Genomic DNA, 21,296 nt, shown 5'->3' on the forward strand with positions numbered 1-21,296 from the left:
CCTCGGGTAAGGATAACAAAAAATTGTGATTTACAAACAGTTCCTAATCCCATATGTAAAATACCTTAATAAAGTGATACAACTTTCCTTTAAAAAATAAATAAATAAAATGTAAACATGTTTAATGCACTTTCTGTGTGTATCATTTGAATGATAACTGCGAGGCTTATGAACAACAGACATTTATTTCCTGCAGTTCTAGAAGCTGGAAGATCAAGGTGCTGGCAGGTTCAGTGTCTGGTGAGGACCTACTTTCCAGGTCGTAGCTGGCACCTTCTGGCCATGTCCCCCATGTGGTGGACAGATGGCGGTTCTTCTTGGCCTTGGTCGGGGTCACTCGGGAGGCAACCAGTCTATGTGTCTTTCTCACATTGATGTCTCTTTCCCTCTCTCTTCCTCCCTCCCACTCTATCTGAAGATAAATAGAAAAATATCCTTGGGTGAGGATTAAAAAAATAATATATTGCATATTTTATGTTAGATTCATTTGGAGCAAAGGAATAGGAAGAATGGGTGAGGTATGCATTCCATAAAATTGGCCATTGAAGCTAGCTGATGGGTTTTGGGGACTGATTCCACTATTCTTTCTGAAATTTTCTGTAGGCTTGAAGTTTTCTGTAAAAGAGGTATTTTTGGAAATCTTTCCGTAGGAATCATGCTAGACAAATACATGCTTTTTGGATAAGCCAGTTTTCTCTGCAGCGTGAGGGCAGGTTATTAATTCTTCAGTGGGGTGAGTACCAAGTGAAACGGCATGGACTAAAAGTGCCGAATTAGCACAGGGATGCTCACACCACAGCTCGGGACCCAAGGCCAAATGAGGGGTCAGCACCGCGGGGATTTTCAGAGGCCCAGTAAACAGCACTCTCTTCCCTGCCCAAGTTCCTAGCCAGTTAGAAAATTTGAATACTACCCAGCAGATGGAGACAACACACCTTAATGACAAACCCTGCCAACTAGGAGAGCTGAGCTTGGGGGTTCAGTCAATGGGCTTCCCTGCACCTCACTCCTGGTCTAGACGGCGAAAGAGTTTAAGGCAAAATCTGAGACCTCTGAGCAGAATCAGTTACTGAGCGTACACAATGGACACTGCCAATATTTTTCATCTTTGCCCATCTGACAAGTTAAAAAAGTGTAATATTTTATTTACAAAATCTGTAAGATTTCAAAATTGGGAAGATTTGGACATTTTTTGATGATTCAAGGATTTCTTGACATATTGGTAGATGTGTATAGTCACTGGGAAACAGCACACGAATCCAGTGACTTTCAACGTTTTTTGATCCTGACGTAAAATATACACTATATTGTGACCTAATACTTATATGAATTGTGTGCATGTGTGGGGCAAAGTTTCTCTGAGATTGAAATTCATTCGTGAGTTGTGCAATGTATTCAGTGATTTGCAAGTAGCATTAAAAAAAAGACACCCGTGTATCCCACACAGTAATGCTAAATATTAGTTTTTATTTTATTTTTTTAGGTACGTGCCCCTAGCTGCTAGGGCCTAGCGGGAACTGAACCCGGGACTCTCTGGTCCGCAGGCCAACGCTCCAACTGCTGAGCCAAACCAGCCAGGGCAGTTTTTAACATTTTGGTTTCAGTCGTGTGTACATAATACATATGCATGTGTCTATGACATACATTTGTGTGCATGGATGTGACATCTATGTGTACAATATATTTATGTATATGTACGTTTCCATGAGACATTTTCCATGTGATATATTTAGGTACACATGTGCATGTGACATGTATATTTACGCATACGTGTGTACATAATATACCTTTCGGCATACGTGTATGTATGTAATATATGTGTGTGTGTCCATAAAGTACACAGGCGAACCAGGGCATCATGATGGGATATGTACGCGATCAGAGGCACTAAGTCTCGGATCCTTTTCTGCCCAGATCAGGCGTTTGGGATCATACCGAGACGTCCGGGCCCTCTTCCCAGAAAGGCGCGCACCGGCTCCCACGACCCAGGCCCCGCCCACGAGCCGCCAGGCCCCGCCCACAACCTACGCGCCGGGGCCCCAGACCCAGGTCACCGCGGCACGTTCCCACACTCCGACACGGCGTCGGCGGCGGGCGCGCGCACGCTGGCGGAGCGCCGGGAGGAGCGCCGCGGCGTCGATGGCGGGCACGCGCACGCTGGCGGAGCGCCGGGAGGAGCGCCGCGGCGTCGATGGCGGGCACGCGCACGGCGGCGGCGGCCGGCGGCCATCTTTCCTCCCGGCGGCTGCTCCCGGCGCAAGTGCGGGTCGGCTTCCCTGCGGCGCCCTCGGCCCCGGCCCCGGCCCGAGCAGCGGGGAGGCGTGGATGAGGGGCGAGGTGAGGAGGAGCCGCCCCCCAGTGTCGCCGCGCCCCCGCGCGAGGGCAGGCCCGGCGGGCAGAGCCCCCAGCTGGGCTCGAGGTCGCTCCCCGGCGCGGCCTCGTCCTCCCCGCCGGGACCCTCCCCCGGGCCGCCCCCGCCGCCCGCCCGCCGCTCCCAGGGCCCGGGCCCCTCCCCGATGGGATAGGCTGTCACGATGTTCAGCTTCGAAGGGGAGTTCAAGACGAGGCCCAAGGTGTCCCTCGGAGGCGCCAGCAGGAAGGTAAGGCGCCGGTGCCCGCGGCGTGCGGCCTCCGGGCGGGAGCGGGCGCGGGCGCGGGCGGGGACCGGCCCGGCCTGCGGTGCCACCTGCCGGGGCCGCGCAGGGGCGGCGGGGCCGCGGCGCCGCAGGGGGGCGGGGCCGCAGCGCGGTCTCCGCGGGCGCACGGCGGCTCCAGCGTTTCCCCGGCGCTCGGGCCGCGCTGCCCCGGGGCGCTCGCCGCCCCGCGGGTCCCCCTGTGGCCGGAAGTCCGCGGGGTGCGTGCGTCCGTCCGCCGCCTCTGCGGGCCGGGGCTCTGCACGTCCGTCCTTCTTGACCCGCCTCTGGAAGCCTCTCCGGAGAGAAGCGAGGACTTGCCCCTTCCTTCTGCTACTGCTTCGGTCGTCGTGGGGAAGAAGGGGGACAGACTGTAGTCCCCGGGCGCCTCGCAGGCCGGCGGCCCGGGCTCGCGTGGGGCCTGGTGACGCCCCACGGACAGGTGGGCCCCGCCCTCGCCAGGGGCTGACCCTGGCTTATCGCAGGTAACATCTCTGCTCCGGGCAAAGGAGCCCTGGCACTTGTGCAAACCATTGCCCTTTCCTGCTCCTTTTTACGCAGGCGCTGACCTGACGTCGCTCAGGGTCCCAACGTGCCCCTGCTTGTACAGGTGGACCAGGGGAGGGGCCTTCTCGGGTCTGCACTGAGAACTCTGGAGCGAAGCTGGCCTCCCCGAGGCGGCTCCTCTCGAGGGAGCGAAGGGGCTGGCATCTTGTACCCCATGTTCGTCTTTGGCAGCAGGCTACCCTCGCCCCCGGGGTCGGGGTGTCACCACTCACGCCTCTACTGGGGGCCAGTCTCCTGAGAAGGTAGCAGTGACCTGCATCGCCGGGGGACTAGTGTGCCGGCCCGTGGAGGAATCTGGATCGAGTGGGTTCAGCTCGAAGGGTTTTGCCTGTGGACACACCTGTGTGACCAGCATCCCAGCATTCCTAGGCTCCCCTTCACTGCCCTGCTTTTCCTCGGAGCTGTATCCCCACCGCTCGCCGCAGATTGGTCTTCCCTGCCGGACGTGTCAGTGGGGCCTCGCACAGTTGGTCCTTTTTTGGAGCCCGCGTCTTTGGCTCCCTCCGCTCCTGTCTGAGGCGGAGCCCACCCATCAGGTTTTGTTGTGCTGTGGGAACGCGGGCAGTTGATCCACTCTTCTTTGGGGGCATTTGTGTGTAGGTCTGTGAGTGGGCACACTGAGATGCTGGGCAGGCGCACCCTCCGCCCTCCCTGTGGGCCTGAGGGTGTCGGTGCCCTCACTTCCCGCCAGCACTTAGTACTGTCAGTCTTTCCATTTTGGCATTTCCGGTGGGATGCAGTTTCATTGTAGTTTTGGTTTTGCTTCCTGACAACTGTGCTCTTGAACACCTACACACGCTTATTCCCCTTAATTCTCTTTGGCTGGAGCTTAAGCCCTTCCCCTTATTTAAAAGACACACTTATCTTTTCCCCACGTCTGAAGTTATTTGAAATCTTCCCTTCTTTCTTGAGCTTAGCGGAACACTGAATAGTTGCCACCTTTTGAATCAATACATACTTTTTTTCCTCAGCCTGAATGAATATTTTTAGTGGTTATTTCTAAAGGCTCTGTAACATAAGGAAACATCTGTGCCCTCCTTATAATCTTGTTGGGGACATAAGACTTGTATGGGGATATAAACAGGTGATGGTGAAATTACAGTAGAGAGCGGTTACAACAGCTGGGTCTAGGGAAGGGGAGAGTTGGTTAGGGCTTAGTCTTGAAGGACAGGTGGAATTGGCATAGGTGAGGGACAGGAAGGGCATCCCAGGGATGGAAGGTGTGCACCAGGTTAGTATACACTGGATTCCATTGACTCGCTCACACGGTCCTCCACACTTGAACAGTCCCGAAATCAGGACACACTGTGGTGGCGTGACATAAACCATTGGCAGTCGTTTTTGTTTGTTTTTGTTTTTCCTGTTTTGATAATGTATAGAAGAATATCTCGGGAGTCATTTGATTACAAGTATAGAATCCACTGAAACGGGCTTTGCAGACAAAACAAAAGTGCATGGGAAGGACATGAGGGTATCTCACAGAATGGAAGGACAGAAACATCCAGACAGCAAGCCACCTGCACCAAGGCAGTTGCTCTTCCCCTCGGCCGTGTCCTCTCCTGCCTTCTCGGCTGTCTGCGGACTGGCTCTCTCCTCTCACCTGCGAGTGGTCTCGGCAAGCTTGATTTCCTAGTTAGGTGCCAGCTGAGACCGTTGGATCTCAATTCCAGTTCTTAGGAGAGGGGATCTGATTGGCCTGAGCAGGTTTCCATCTGACTAGGCTGGAAGTCGAGGTCTAAGGAAGGCTTTTGGTTTTTGGGAGAAACTTGAGAAAGTTTATAGGAGGGAGGGTTACAGCCTCTCAGGGTCCTGTTGGAGGCAGCAGTGGGAAGAATCTGGTGAACAGAAGAGGGAAATATTCTGAGATTTAAAGGCAAGAAATGGATGTGGATACAGAAGAGGTTATAGATAGGAAGGAACACTTCTCCAACTTTTTCATAGATAGTTGTTGAGATACAAGGGGTAATAGAATTAATGTTTCTTTAGTGTTTGTTGCTTTTTAATTTTTTGTTATTATTAATCCTCACCTAAGGATATTTTTTCCATTGATTTTTAGAGAGTGGAAAGGAGGGAGAGAGAAGGAACATCGATGTGAGAGAGAGACATCGATTGGTTGCCTCCCACACGAGCTCCAACTGGGGCTGGGGATTGAATCTGCAACCCAGGTACGTGCCCTTGACTGGGAATCGAACCTGAGACTCTTTGGTGTGCAGGCCAACTCTCCAACCACTGAGCCACACCGGCCAGGGCTTCCATTAATTTTTAAAGAAATTAATAGACTTCATTTTTTAGGTTTACAGAAAATCAAGCAGATGGTAACCAAATTCCTTATCCTCCCTTCCTCCACCTCTTGTTCTCCTGTTATTAGCATTTTGCATTAATGGGGTTCATTTGTTACCGTTGATGAACCACTATCGATACATTAAGGTTCACTCTTTGTGTTGTACTTTCTGTGGATTTTGATGAATGTGCAGGACGTGTATCCACTGCTACAGCATGATACAGAGTAGCTCATTGCCCTCAAGTCCTCTGCATCCCCTACATCCTTCCTCTTACCACTACTCCCATTTTCATTAATTCAAAGGGAAGTGTTTTACTCCAGTATTCTTTGAGTTGTGTAGAACGGTTAGTATCATGTCAGTACTTGAGAGTGGGAAATACTAACTTGAAATAGATATGAGACTGATCCTTCTGTTTGTGTTGGTAAGTGGAGTAAATTGCTAACGAAAATAACCCAAAGAGATGAAACTGTGGAAACCTCCACATTTTTGTTTTTGTTTTTTAATCAAGATATCAATAAACATGCTAAAGTTTTTGTTTTTTTTTATAAGAACTTATAAAGTGGTTAGCCATCAATTTGAGTATTTGATTTTATGGAAATTGTCATGTTATATAAATTTACTTTGACATATACTCATTTTTTAGCATATTTTTTTAGTCAGATGATTAATGAAATCTAATTTAAACTATATATGACTTTTTAAAAAATGTTTTGTCACCACTAACTTTATTTGCATGAAGAAAGTATTTTTTCCCATTTTAAAACATCTCTGTTAATGGTATTTGTGAAGTTTGATCGCATTTAATTTTTAGAGGAGATAAGATAATGTGCCTAAAGCTCAGAGATCAAGTACAGAAGTTTGCTGTCATTCGCTGTAGTTTGCGTACTGATGGGCTTAGAGCCAGGGCTGTGGAGGTGGGAGGTCAGCGTGGAAAAGGGCGTGGGCGTGGCGAGAGCAGCAGGTCTGGTTATCCCGGAACACTTGGTCGCGGTGCTTGAGAGGGTCTGCCTGCTGCCTGGAACCTCTGACTCTTCTAGGCTGTAGAATTTAAAAGGTGAGAGATGTTTTCAAGTGTGAACATAATAAACTGAAACCAAAACTGGTTAAGAATCGAATTTGATTGTGCTTTTTGCTGACACCTCATTGTCCTTTTCCTCCCAGCACTTCGTTATCAGCTTATTCTCGGTTACACTGAGATGTTTCTGAAGTTTACGTTTTCATACAGCTCATTAGTTTTTTTATTCAAAAAAAAGTGAGAAAGTATTACATGTCCATGGATGATAATTCAAGCAGTAGAAAATGAAGATTCAAGTGCAATAATAAGAGTCTCCCAGCCTTTCACCCCCACTCACACCCCATTCCCTGATCCTCGTTAGAGGATCTACAGGTCTCACCTGTCCTCGCAGGCTGTTTTCTGCAAACGGAATCACGGGGGGTGCACTCCTCTTGTTCAAACACACGATGGAGCACGCTGGACAGGCTGCTGTTCTGTTCGTCCCCGAACACAACCAGCTGGAGGTCATTCCCGAGCGTAACGTGCATCTGCCGCATTCTTGTAAAGAGCTGTGTGACACTCCATGTTAATGAATGTCCCCCAGCTTACTGAGCTGTCACGTCTTTGATGGCCATTTAGGCAGTGTCAGTGTTTTGCTAATGTAAACAACATTGCAGTGCACACCCTTGTCATGTGCCTGTAGTGTGTGTAGTTTGCGTTTCTGGAAGTGCTAGGTCAGCGCCTGCACATTCGAATGTTCCTAGATGTTTCCAGGCTGCCCTCCCAGGGGTTATGTCTGTGGGTGAAAGTAGCTGCTGTCCTCGGTCCTCACCTCACAGCCTGGCCTGAAAGGGCCGATTGGCCGACTAGATAGGTTACGAAGCCTGTTTTCATGGTGTGTTATGGCATCTGTCCCCTAAGGCGAGTAAAGGTAAAGTCAGCATGTTTAAAAGATACTCTCACTTACTTCACTATGCACTGTTTGTAACTTCCACTAGGTTTTCCATTTGGTTGTGAGTCTTTTAAAATTATTCCTGAGAACTTTTGTCAATGGTTGGTTTTGCAGTGTTACAGATATTTATGGCCACTTTGACACTTAATTTTAAACCTTGGTTATGATATTTTTCTGTGTAGGAAGTTTTAATTATTATGTGATCAAATTTGTCATTCTTAAGTAATTTAAGGGCTTAAATAATCTAATGACAAATAGTAACATAGACTTAATGTGTGATATCTTTCTTGGAAAGTCTTCCCCCTCGTTGAGGTTTACTTTATTCCCCATTGTCTTTGCCTGTGTGTGCAGGGGAGTCTCAGGCTTGTGAGGACCTACTTTGATGTGAAGACTAGGGATACAGTGTCATTTCTCTAGGCCACTCAGCTGTCCAGTACTGTTAATCGAGTAATACACTTTTCTCTGTAGATCCTGTTTCTAGCTGCATCTCCCTGGAGACCTCTGGCATTGCCTTGTCTATTCATGCTTTGGGCTCCTTAGTGTATGTAGGTCATTGTTTGTTCCAGAGTATTGTGTGTGATGGTTTAGGTAGTATATGAAGGAGTGTTTTAAAAATTTAGTAGTATTTATTTCAGTGTCAGTAGAAACGTAACTAGGGTATCATCTGTGATTTCCCTGAGATGCTTGTTCAAGTGAGGTTAGCAAGGGAGCTTCCTGGTGAGGCAGGCGTGCGGGGATGCGTGCATGCCTGGGTCCTGGGTGTAGCCCTGGTCTGCCTCACCAGTGCTGGCCAAGTGCGTGAAGGTTGTGGTGACTAGTGACAAAGCAGGTAGCGGGACTGGCAAGGTTCCTTTGGTAATTTAGTGCCTTGTCCATGTATAGCTAGGCCAGGTATATGGGCAGCTGTTCACCCCCAGGGAAGATGGGCCCACTGCAAACCGAGGAGCCTCCAATATTTTTAATTCGAATAATCCTGTGCTGTTTATCAGCAATGAGGTGAATAAACAGGTCCCTGAGAACGTGTTCTAACTCATAAACTAGAGGAAATCTTTTGAAATCTGTTGATGACTTTGTGACAAACAGTAACATGGACACACGAGGGGTGTCATTGGAGACAGATGGTTCAAAATGCCATGGTGTTCAATAAGGGGGTTTGATCCCGTGTGTTCCAGGACCAGAAATGTGACCTTCTGTGTCCAGAGGCAGCCCTGTAAATCTCACGAGTGCAAGAGTAGTTCAGAGCAGTGCCAGCCAGTGCCTCTGTGCCCCGTTAGAGGCAGCACTTCATCTTCCAGCTCTGAAGATGTGGGCAGGTCCCCCTTGCGGGAAGCTTTAAGGTCTCTTGACTATTATTTCAAGAGGATCATCAGATCTTTGTGGAGTAAACCTTTCACCTGGAGCCATGGGGTTCATACCTTGATTGTGGGGAAAAGGATTGTGAAACACTTGAAAAAAGTATGTGCATACCACGTTTACCAAGTTAAGAATAAGATCTGCATGAGTATGGTGAAGGGATAGACACAAACCCCACCTCCTTTTTTAAATCGCTGAGAATATTACTGAATCAAACGACACATTCAATTTTTTTTTTTTTTTTTTTTATCCTCACCCGAGGACATTTTTCCATTTTTTATTCAGACAGAGTGGGAAGGAGAGAAAGGAAGAGAGAGAGAAAGAGAAACATTGACGTGAAAGGGACACATCGAGTGGCTGCCACCCGCAGGACCCAACCAGGGCCAGGGACAAACTGCAACCGAGGTACGTGCCCTTAGCGGGAACCAAACCTGGGCCTCTCCGGACCACAGGCTGACGCCCTAACCGCTGAGCCAAACCGGCCAGGGCCAAAGGACACATTCAAAATGTCAGACCCTGGATACTTTCTGGAAACAAGTTTGTTGGACCAAAATCGCCCTGGCCGGTTTGCTCAGTGGTTAGAGCGTCGGCCTGCGGTCCAGAGAGACCCGGGTTCGGTTCCCGCTAAGGGCACGTACCTTGGTTGCGGTTTGTCCCCGGCCCTGGTTGGTTGTGTGGGTGGCAGCCACTTGATGTGTCCCTTTCACATCGATGTTTCTCTTTCTCTCTCCCCATCTTGCTCTATCTGAACAAAAAATGGAAAAATGTCCTCGGGTGAGGATAAAAAAAAAAAATTACACGTAGCGTTTTGGTTAGTGATTCATTTTCAGAATCCAGTTGTGTCAGAGAAGGACATTGAATATTATCTGCCTGAGCTCATGGTAACATGTATATTAGCATTCTCTGTTGTTTGATATCAAAAACTAAAAATTATAGCATTTTTCTCTTAAACTTTACATAGCACTTCCCAGTCCTTTGCTTTGAGGAGCTTAGTTTCAGATGGGGCTTTTCAGAAATAAATGTATTAGGTTTTTATTGTAATCAGTGTTTATTTTTAATTGAGTTAATTTGAAATGTAACAGTACACTTTTGTTTTTATTGTTTATTTTCAAGAGTATGCACCTTCTACTTTGTCCACGTTGCAGTTTTTCCGTTTAGTGTAGTGAGTGATACAGGGTTTCCTCTTGAGACAGATGTAAGTTGAAAAGGAGTCTTTTGTCAAGACTGACACCAGTTTGGTATCCTTTGCGTCTGTCTAGCGTCTGTCTAGCGGTGTGGCCTGATGACCTCGGGCCTCATTTCTGCTGAGACTTGGCTGGTGTCTGCTGGGTCCCTATTGTTTTTCCCTCGGTGGATGCTGTGTCTTGAGGGAGATTCTTGGAGACCAGGGAGCTCTTGTTTTTGCTCAGACTTTGGCCACTAGCTTTAGCCAAGGCAGCAGGTCGTGCTGCACGCTTATCTCTGTGCTGTTTGGTGGCTGTCAGCCTCTTTCCTCTGCACTCGGTAACTGAAGAAGTTCTGAGGAAGAGCTTTTCTCTCTTGTTTAAGTGTTTGATTATTTGTGTAACTGGAAGCATGAATGTCTATTTTGCTGTATGATTAAAATCCAGCACTATCATTATTGCATAACCTCTAATTGTGAGAGAGTATTGAAAACCCCCAAATCAAGGGACAGAGTCCAAGATGTGAAAGGCAAAGATGAAGGAACTGTTATGGATTGGTGTGAATTAAGAAGTAGTAATTAAGTCCAGTGAGGATTCTGGCTGTGATCCTAGAACAGGTGAAAGTCACAGCGGGAGACGGGAATTTCTGACAAACTGCAGCGTCGTCGTCACTGCACAGTGCAGTCTCCTGTTCTTGCTGCCTTTACTCCAGTGAGGGGTGGGGTGGGTGAAGGGCGCGGTGAGGGGACTCATGGGATCATCCTGCAACTTTCCTTTGTCTAAAATTCAAAATAAAAGTTTCTCAAGTCAGTTTAAAGAATAGTATTAACTAAATTGTGGTACCAGTGGTATAGGGTTGGTAGACCTTGTGGGGGTGGCAAAGGGACATCTGTGAGGCAGGGGTGTTGGTGGAGGAGCGGGGAGGTCTCCATGCCCGAGGGTCCCCTTCATTTGCTCCCCCTCCCTCCCCAGGCCATTCAGGTAGGTGGTCCTCCCAGAGCAGTCCTTGTAGTAGTCCTGCCACTGCCGAGCTTGGGGCGCTCTCCGTGTGGTCCCCGCTGCAGCTGGCTCTGGGCTTGCACAGGCCACTGGGCTTCACGCTCAAATGCCTGAGGAATGCTCGTATTCAGTTAGAGTCCAATTAAGCTTTTAGATACTTAGCACCTATTTTGATTTTTAAAACACTGCACCTGTTATGGCTACTCCTTCTATTAGATTGCCTTGTTTTACTTAAGGGAAGTGTTCGTTCACTCGCTGTGTGAATGATCATGGAGCGAGGACAGGGACCCAGGGCACAGCAGTGAGACGCGGGTGGGGCCCGGAGCCTGTCAGAGCAACGACGACTGAGCATCTGAGTATGAAGTGCATCCAGCGGGTGTTGGTCCATTTAATTTCAGACATTAAGTGTGTTTTTGTAGTTATGACAGTATGAACTATTTTAGAAAATCTGAGATCCTCAGTTATAACCAAATGATGGAAATATATCAAATCTGGATAAATGGAGATAGAAGGAAAATAAGTTATTGATATAAACATGCCAGTCAGTCTATTCATCAAAGATAAAGACCAGGAATGTGACATTTTTTTTTTTTTTATCCTCACCCGAGGACATTTTTCCATTTTTTTGTTCAGATAGAGTGGGGGGGGGGGGGAGAGAAACATCGATGTGAAAGGGACACATCGAGTGGCTGCCACCTGCACGACCAACCAGGGCCGGGGACAAACTGCAACCGAGGTGTGTGCCCTTAGCGGGAACCGAACCCGGGTCTCTGTACCGCAGGCCGACGCTCCAACCGCTGAGCCAAACCGGCCAGGGCAGAAATATGACAATTTTTATGTGCACGTTTTCCATAGCTCTGAACAGCATAATTATATTTTACTTTAGATTTTCCATTCTCCTCCTCCTTTTTGTTAAAGTTTAAAACAAAATATTTCCTGACTTTGGACATGTATGTGGTAGATGAAGACTTTTATCTGAAATTCAAGAAATGAACTTTTCTACAATGGTAAATATCTGGAGGATTTATTTCTTTGGCTTTAAATTTTGTCAGTGAGTGAGAAGCTTCTCTTCTCCACACTGTGTGTGCTCACATAGTCATGTATGATTTCAAGTTGGTAATTAACTTCCCAACAGTCTTCTTAAGGGGTGTATTTTTTTTAATTTTTATTATTTTTTGTTTTATTTTTATTTTATTTTTGTTACAGATGTTTCTCCTTTTTTACGCCATTGACACCCTCCTCCCCATCCCCCCACCCTGTCCCCGGCTTTGTTGTCCATGTCCATTGGTTATGCGTAGGGGTGTATGTTTTTGTTAAGTTTAAGTATATTAATTTTTGTAATGATTCATCTGTGATGGCTTGGACCTTTGATTTTATTTTGGATTAAATTTATAAGAATAAAATGTTCATACTCTGTATTCTGGAGTAGTTCTGGGGAGGGAAGGCTATTTTTATAAACTAAAATAAAATAAAACTAAATTTATTATTTAGTTTCTACTACGTACCAAGTAACTTTGTTCAAAATTTAGTGTTATTTATGAGGGGGGGGAATTTATTTTTATTATTTTAAGTTTGATAACATTAAATAAATTGCTTTTTCATTGAAATTTTTATTGAGATAGTTGTGGATCCTGTGCAGCTGTTAGAAATAACATAGAAAGCCCCCCATTGGCAACGCTCCCCTGGCGCTGCGCTCGGCGAAACCAGGGCTGTCGCCAGCAGCTTGGCACAGGCACCGTCTCGTTCCCGTCTCCTTTCCCCGGAACTCACTCTGCGCGTAAAGACATCGGTTTTATTCTTAGGAAACTGCTTGAAGTCGTGACTTTAATTAGTTCTATGACCTCCGAAAACCATGTAACCTCTTGTGCCTCAGATTTCTCACTGAGTCAGGTAGTCTGATTGGATGATCTTTAGAATCCTTTTTGGGTCAAAACATTCATTAATTTTTGTGTCTCTTTGTGTTTAGGAAGAAAAGGCTTCTCTTTTACACCGTACTCAGGAAGAAAGAAGAAAGAGAGAGGTAAAACCAGTTTTGTAATAGTTTATAGATAAGATTTTCCCATATCATTTAAGTCTGGGTTTTACTGTTTTGTACATAGATACGTGTGTGTTCAGTGTGGTGGAATACATGTATATTTGTGTGTATGCATTGAGCTGTAGAGACACTTCTGGGTTGTTGGCTTTACAGTAAGGCGTTTACTTGACACCGTGCAGAGCAGGTGTACAAGGGGCAGCCTGCAGGTTAGGCGGCGTCTGGGGAAGGCGTGAAGCAGCACCGCGGGGGGACGGAGTGCAGGCTGTCCTGTCACTCCTCGTCTGAATTCTGGCTCTGGCCACTTTTTGGCATTATTTCATCTTTATGGAAATCTTAGTTTCTGCATCTTTAGAACGCCTGATCCTCAGCCGGAGGGTCACTGTGCAGGTGGACGGGAAGGGTTTCTCAGGGCTGCACACGGCTGCTCTCAGACGTGGCGCCGCCTTGTGTCAGTGATGGTGGAGGAGACGGTTTTGCCAGGTCAGTCTCAAGTCAGTGGAAATTGGAGTTCTCTGCTTTGAAGCAAGGGTGTGACCTTTGTTTTATTGTTTATTTTTATTTTTTATTGATTTTAGAGAGAGAAGGGAGAGGGAGAGAGAGATGGAAACATTGATGAAAGAGAACATCGATTGGCTGCCTCCTGCATGCCCCCCACTGGGGATCGGGCCCACAACCTGGGCACGTGCCCTGACTGGGAATCGAACTGGCGAGCTCTTGGGGCATGGGTCCGCACTCAGCCACTGAGCCACGCTGGCCGGGCAGTGTATGACCTTTAAAATAGATGTTTGTGTTGTCTGCATTCTTGTAATACTCAAAATGAAAAATGTAAAGAACAGTCTTCCTGTGCTGCTGGGACTATAAAATAGTGGGGCCGTTTTGGAGCATAGTCTGGCAGTTCCTCACGTGTTCATTTCACTTCTGTGTTCACACACGAGACGTGAAAACTGGTTCATGAGTGTGGGCAGCGCGGTGCCCTCAGCCGAGAAGCGGGCAGGCACAGTGTGAGGCGCCATGGGTGGAGAGGCCAGCCATGAGAAGGGCTAAGCGCCCAGTGGGACACCGTGGTGAGTCTGGAAGACGGTGTGCCGAGCCTGGCCGGTTTGGCTCAGCAGTAGAGCGTTGGCCTACAGACCAATGTGTCCCAGGTTTGATTCCAGTCAAGTGCACGTACCTCGGTTGAGGTTCGTCCCCAGCCCTGGTCAGGTTTGTGCGGGAGGCAACCAATTGATGTGTCTCTCTCACCTCGATGTTTCTCTCTCCCTCCTTCCCACTCTGAAGATAAATAGAAAAATGTCCTCGGGTGAGGATTTAAAAAATAAAAAATGTCATGCCAAGTGAAAAAAGCCTGACACAAGAAGCCACATACTCTGGATCTGTTACATGAAGTGGCCAGATAGGCAGTTTCCTACAGATGGGTTCAGGTGGTCGGCAGGCACGGGCGTAGGCAGGGAGGGTGACTGCTGATGGGTGTGCAGGTTTGGGGGAGTTCGTGACGAAGTGTTCTAAAATTCGAGAGTGGCCCTAGCCGGTTTGGCTCAGCGGTTAGAGTGTCAGCCTGCGGTCTAGAGAGACCCGGGTTCGGTTCCCGCTAAGGGCATGTACCTCGGTTGCAGTTTGTCCCTGGCCTCGGTTGGGTCGTGTGGGTGGCAGCCACTCGATGTGTCCCTTTCACATCGATGTTTCTCTCTCTCTCCCCCCCTCCCACTCTGTCTGAACAAAAAATGGAAAAATGTCCTTGGGTGAGGACAAAAAAAATAAAAAATAAAAATAATAAAATTCGAGAGTGGCGATGGTTGCACAAGTTTGATGAATATATTAACAATTGGCCATGGTACACTTGAAAGAGTGAGTTCTGTGGTGTGTGAATTATATTGCTGTGATTCTTTCTAAGACATTAGTGATTAAATGTCATTTTCGTGGAGTCTGACTGGTTGTTTCCTCCCTCCCTCTTTTATTCAGGAAGAAAGGCGGAGACTGAAAAATGCAGTAATTATTCAGTCATTTATTCGAGGCTATCGAGACAGAAAACAGCAAGTAAGTCTGTTTATAAACTGAGAAAGAGTCAGAAAGGCAAGTGAAAGCTTATTTTAAATAATGACCCGGGATTCTTAGACATGAAATCCATTTTTGTATACCTGTGTAATGAAAGTTCATGTTAATAATAGTATTTCCCCCAATAGCTAATTTTATTAGTTTAGATTTACATAAAGATCTGTAGGTAAGTGAGGTTTTTGTTGTGTTTTGTTTTAATACTAAAATACAAACAGGCCAAACCACAGGTGAAGACCTAAAGAAGGAAGTGGTGGGAAAGTTAGTGGGCACGGAAGCACCGCGTTGCGTCCCAGGGGCTTGGGCTTGGCAGCCTGCTGCTGACAGCTGCCCGCCAGCTGCGGTGTGGCTGTGTCCCCAGCCTGTGAACGCACTGTGTGCCTTAGACCCTGGCAGTCATGCCTGTGTGCTGACCTGTGTGCTGTTTTGTTTTCAGTATTCCATCCAAAGAGCTGCGTTTGATCGCTGTGCGAACTTGTCCCAGTCTGGGGGCACCTTTTCCTTGGCTAGTGGCCCCAACCTCACCCTCTTAGTGAGGCAGCTTCTGTTCTTTTACAAACAGAATGAAGACTCAAGACGTTTGGTGAGTGTTGACCGTACTGTCACTTATCTGTGCTCACGTGGTCCCCAGCTTTTTAAAACGTGGTCGGATAACCCCTCCGGCATCTCAGCTTCGTGACCTTGTCCTCAGCCAGCTGGAATAGGTTATCTTTATAGTAATGTGTTTTACCTCTTAAAGATCGATTTAAATTTTCATTAGCTGTGTTCATTGTATTATTGTGGAAAACTTAAATATAAGAAAAAGTAGCCCCGGCTGGTTTGGCTCGGTGGTTAGAGCATTGGCCCGTGGACCAGAGAGACCTGGGTTCAGTTCCTGCTAAGGGCATGTACCTCGGTTGCAGTTTGTCCCCGGCCCCGGTTGGGGTCATGTGGGTGGCAGCCACTCAATGTGTCTCTCTCACATTGATATTTCTCTCTCTCTCCTGCTCTATCTGAAGATAAATGCAAAAAATGTCCTCAGGTGAAGATAAAAAAGAAAGAAAAGAAAAGAAAAAGTAGAATATGGTATATAAATAATGAATCCTACTTTGTGGAAATTCATTTATCGTGGTAGAGTCTGGAACTGATTAACTGCCATAAACCAAGGCCGATTGTAACGTGTTGTGCCATCCACGGCATGTGCCCACGGCAGTCATGGGCACCTGGTTTCCCACAGAACCTTCCACTCCTGTGCCTGTGATCACTGTGACGTGACTTGTAAATATCCAAGCCTATTCTCTGCAAACACTTCGGGATAAACCCCAAATTATAGAGTCTCTGTCTTAAAACATCCAAGATGTAATCAGGCTACCGAGGTTGAGTAGGCTTCCAGTGTTACGTGATGAGGAGCCGTGTGGGCTGATGGTGGGAATGACCAGACGCACAGAGGGACAGCCGGGCAGGGGACAAGGAGCCCGCCTGCCCCTCCGTCACTGGGCTCACCCAGAACTGCTGCCTGGGTTAGAGAGGCTGGGCCGCGGGAAGCCGCCCCAACGGGCTGGTCTGGAGAGGCGGTGCCTGTGGCTCCCACACGCTCTGGACCCCGTGTGCGGGCTCCTTCCAGGCTCCTGACGTTCAGCAGAAGCAGCACCAGCAAAGTGCTGCGGCAGGTAGTCTGCTTTCTTGCTGGAACAGTCCGTCCCCAGTTCCCTGTCGTCTGATCTTGTGATGGAAAGAGCTCCATGAGCACAGACAGGCGGGGTGTGGGCTGTCAGCCAGGCGTCTCCAGAGCGCCCTGCTGTTAGAGGACTGCCCCTGCCGTCTCCAGGTGCAAACAAGGTCGCTCGGCTCTCCCCTCGGGGTTCTCCAGGGTGCGGCTGCGCAGTCCTGCGCCCGTAGCCATGTCTGGAGAGCTGGTGGGAATGTGCATAAGGCAGATTCTCGTGTGCAGAGTCTGAAACCTTGAACAGAATTAAATGCCATCAAACCTGGTTAATACAGCCCGGCCGGTGTGGCTCAGTGGTTGAGCGTTGACCCTGAACCAAGAGGTCGCCAGTTCTATTCCCGGTCAGGGCACATGCCCAGGTTGTGGGCCCGATCCCCAATGAGGGGCCCATCAATGTTCTCGCTCATCGATGTTTCCAGCTCTCTCTCCCTCTCTCCTCTCTAAAATCAATAAAGAGAATAATTAAAACAAACCTGGTTAATGTAATGAAAGCAAACTTGAGTATTCGGTTTGCAAACAAAGATGGATGCGCAGGTCATCAGTCGCAGTGGAGGGCGTTCACCGCCCATCCTCAGGGCCCTGGTTTCCACTTGAGCGCGGTGCCACTTCCAGCAGCTTTTCTGAGGTGCTCTGCGCAGAGCTGAGCCTCTGGCTGCCCTGCCCTCTCCTCTCCCCTTTGTTTCCACTTGAGCGCGATGCCACTTCCAGCAGCTTTTCTGAGGTGCTCTGTGCAGAGCTGAGCCTCTGGCTGCCCTGCCCTCTCCTCTCCCCTTTGTTTATTCAGCGACTCTACATGCGACCTCTGCTAAAACACTGTACTGCGATTATATCTCGTTAGTGTACAGTTTTTAAAAAATTATCCTGGAGTTAATAATGGCCTTGCTCTGCCCTGGCTGGTTTGGCTCAGCGGTTAGAGCGTCGGCCTGCGGTCCAGTGAGACCCGGGTTCGGTTCCCGCTAAGGGCACGTACCTCGGTTGCAGTTTGTCCCCGGCCCTGGTTGGTCGTGCGGGTGGCAGCCACTCGATGTGTCCCTTTCACGTCGATGTTTCTCTCTCTCTCTCTCTCTCTCTCTCTCCCTCCCACTCTATCTGAACAAAAAATGGAAAAATGTCCTCGGGTGAGGATAAAAAAAAATAACAATAATGGCCTTGCTCTTACCTAGTTTTCTTGGGATCTCTTGTTAAGCTCTCCTTCCACCAGCACGGTGAAATGCTTCTCAGGACAGTTCCCAGGACTAGAGATGCCGGGTGGTCAGGCTCTGTTTTCCGGAGCTGTTCCCCCGCACCCTGACCTCCTGCACAGGTTGGAGGTTGCTCCTCAGCCCCGTTCTCCAGGGAAGGCCTCTTGCTTTGCCTGTGTCGGGCCCTCCTTCCTGTCTCCTGTCTCCTGCTGTCCTGGTTCACTCCCTGTTCAGTTGGCGCGTGCACTCCGGCGACTTCCTGAGGAGGGGTGAGGGAGGCGGAAGTCTTTAAAACAGACTCATCTACATTGAGGCGGTAACAGGGCTACGTCTGATGGTTAGTGCAGCGACACTGCAACTTTCTGGAGGGCACTGGTGCATTTGTCATGGCTGTATGCACCATCCACGTCCAGTCCAGAGAGCGCGCGAGGCAAGGGTCACCTTGCTGTGGGCTTCCTCTTGGTGTCCTGGACAGCTCAGAACACCACCACTTGACGAGTGTATTTATAACTTCATTCTTGTAGGTCCTGAATTTGTCCTTCAGACATTTACAGTATTTAGTTGTGGTGTGTCCTGTCTTTATTTGTTGATTCACTAGTACGTGTTTACATGTGCGTGCACGTTGGGCAGTGAGGCGCTGTGTGTACCCACTGGCTCCTAGGAGGGGCGAGCCGGGCAGCTGCAGGCTCCCGGGAAGGAATGGCGAGTGCAGGCAGGTGGCTGTTGGAGTGGGCCGCAGCTATCTCGCCCATGGAGGACATGCTTGTCAGTGATGCCAGCACTTTTCCAGTAGGTTTCACTTGTGTGATGACACTGTACGTCAGACAAGTGTTTCTGCCAGAGAAACTCCTTAAAGACAGCAAAGAAAGGTGATGGAGCACATGTACACGGAGCGCATGTACACAGAGCGAATGCACACAGAGCGCACGCACGTGGAGCACGTGCACACGGAGCACATGCACACAGGGCGCGTGCACATGGAGCGCATGCACATAGAACACATGTGCACACGGGGTGCATGTATACAGAGCCCATGCACACAAGCCGCAGTCATGGCTTGAGTTTTGCTGCTGCTGAGCGGTCCTGTGGGTGAGCAGACAGACGTGCCTCCTCGTCAGGCGGTGAGGGTTCAGAGCTGCTCGTGGCGCTGTGTCCACACAAATAGGCCTCCTGAGCGCGGGTCAGACGGAGGTGTGTGGTCTTCACCGAGCCCACTGAGGTGGTCCTGTCCGGGGAGTGGGGAGTCTGGTGGCCTGGACACATACCTGGCCTTTTCCCAACTGCACGAAGGTACAGCTGACAGGTAACATTGTGGGGCGATGACTCTGTGTACATAGACACTGAGCACGTTCTGTCTCCCTGTCAGGCAACACTGCCCTCACTTCAGTGTTGTGCACTTGTCCTTCTAGTCAAGAGCCCTGTGCCTGCCTTTTTTGCCAGCACTGCATGGAGTGTCCAGCAGGGAAGATGTGGGGTGCGGGGCAGGGGAGCATGCCCTTGTGGCCCGTGATCAGTATTGTGTTTCTCCGGTATTCTAGTATGGATTGCTCATTTTGTAAATTAATTATTTCTGTTTCACATTTACATGAATTTTAAGTGTACTTTGTTTTGATAATACATTTAGTAATTTAGCTTAATCCTGGAGTGAATGTGCGGCCACCACCGCTGTGTGAAACCCGAGCTGGAGGATCTGTTGCCCACTATGTCCGAGCAGTGGACCGGGCGCCAGGGCACTTCCGACAGAGATCTGGCTGCAGACTGGTGAGCCACCAGCTGTGTGGATGGAGGGGTAACCTGTGTGTTCTGTGTTTCAGATATGGATGTATCAGAACCTCATTAAGCACAGCTCCCTGTTTGTCCAGCAGTTGGATGGACCCAGCAGACTCACATGCTTATTTCAGATAAAGAGGCTGATGAGCCTCTGCTGCAGGTAAATCCCAGCGTAGTTGGTGCCATAAATGTGGTTTCATCTTCTGAGACGGTGGGGTGTTGTCCATTATAGATGCTGTGGAGTGTTCTATGGGTGATCATTTTTACCCCTGGTGAGTCTGGCCTGTAGAAAGTAACATGAGGTGTAAATACCATCCAGGTGATACTTCCTTCAGGTAGGCCCTGGATAAAGCAGAGGCCTGGTTCCTGGGGATGGTCCTGCTGGGAGCACAGTCCTCCCCCAGGGCCTCTGCCTTGGAGTGGCCCTTTGGCTGGGCTCTCCCTGGGACTCGCACAGGGGCCTGGGGCAGGCCACTCCGTGCCTTTGTGGTTCAGTCTATGGGGCTGCACATCTGGCGACATGAGCCGTTCCTCGTTCCTCAGCGGAGAGCGTTGCCGTCCCGCTGCTGTGTGATCGCTCGTGTCTGCGCAGCAGCGTGTTGGTGATGCTGAGCCCGGCGTAACTTCAGTCAGCTTTCAAGGAGTGCGCGCAGCGCCGTTTATCTGGGCCTGCTGTCGGGACTGGGCCTTGTCATCTGCTTTCCAAGATGTCTCGCTGGTCTAGAAAGTAGAGGCCCCACGACAAGGGAGCCAGAGGTCACACACCTCAGAGCTCCCGCTTCTTCCTGACCCTTTGTTTTTTGGAAAACTTTTACTTTGAAAAACAGTGTACACACCACACCCCAGAGCAGCGATTTCGGAGGGTGTGTACCTGACTGTTTAGCCAGGGCACTGACCTCTTCCCCTCAATGGTCAAGTAAAAACTGACAACCAGCACAGCCGTGCAGTGTGAATGAATCAATCATACCTGTTTATGGCAGACCAGCAAAAAGCATACTTTCTGGTGTGCCACAGAGTGACAGTCTGTGTGCCGTGAGGTGCACCCGCCTCTGACCCCTAGGGAGCACCTCCCCTTGGCCACGAAGCCTGGCCGTGGTGACCCTCGGGTTGCCATCTGCAGAGACCGAACGTGTTTTTGAAAGATGATCATTTAGCAAGTAATTTTAATAGATGATGTATCAAAATGTAATCCCCCCCCCCCCAACTTTTTCTTTTGAAAAATCCCTGACACCACGAACACGGCAAGAGCACCTCTGTGTCTGAGCATTTGAGAGGGGCCCGCAGCCATCAGGACGCTGCCCCCTGCACTCTCCCTGAGAAGAGCACGCTCTGCGTAGCCACACGCTCCTGCCCGTTCTCGGTGTCACCTCACACCCACCCTCAGTGGCCTCAGCATCTTTGCCGTGTGTGACACAGATGCCCTGGGCCCGGCGTGTACTTGCTCCTCCGGGAGCCCCACCTGGCTGCTAGGACGAAGGGGTCAGAGCAGCACCTGCCAGGACGAGGGGGTCAGAGCAGCACCTGCCAGGACGAGGGGGTCAGCAGTACCTGCCAGGACGAGGGGTCAGAGCAGCACCTGCCAGGACGAGGGGGTCAGAGCAGCACCTGCCAGG

General features: G+C 49.2%; 1 protein-coding gene across 4 annotated transcripts in view; it reads left to right on the top strand.

Moving 5' to 3' along the window:
* Positions 1-2,504: 2,504 nt before the first annotated feature.
* The window catches only part of UBE3C (ubiquitin protein ligase E3C), a 77,519-nt gene continuing 58,727 nt past the window's right edge, over positions 2,505-21,296 (top strand). The window contains exons 1-5 of one of the 4 annotated variants that reach the window (XM_036246375.1): positions 2,505-2,600; positions 12,910-12,963; positions 14,938-15,012; positions 15,464-15,610; positions 19,728-19,843. In XM_036246375.1, coding sequence (XP_036102268.1) covers positions 2,535-2,600; positions 12,910-12,963; positions 14,938-15,012; positions 15,464-15,610; positions 19,728-19,843 — 458 coding nt within the window. In that variant the 5' untranslated portion in view covers positions 2,505-2,534. Of the gene's footprint in view, positions 2,601-11,870; positions 11,951-12,909; positions 12,964-14,937; positions 15,013-15,463; positions 15,611-19,727; positions 19,844-21,296 lie in introns of those variants that run through there. The other 3 variants (XM_036246378.1, XM_036246376.1, XM_036246377.1) reach the window with 3 other exon arrangements.

This window comes from Molossus molossus, unplaced genomic scaffold (genome assembly GCF_014108415.1).
Source record: "Molossus molossus isolate mMolMol1 unplaced genomic scaffold, mMolMol1.p scaffold_m16_p_7, whole genome shotgun sequence".
NCBI lineage: Eukaryota > Metazoa > Chordata > Mammalia > Chiroptera > Molossidae > Molossus > Molossus molossus.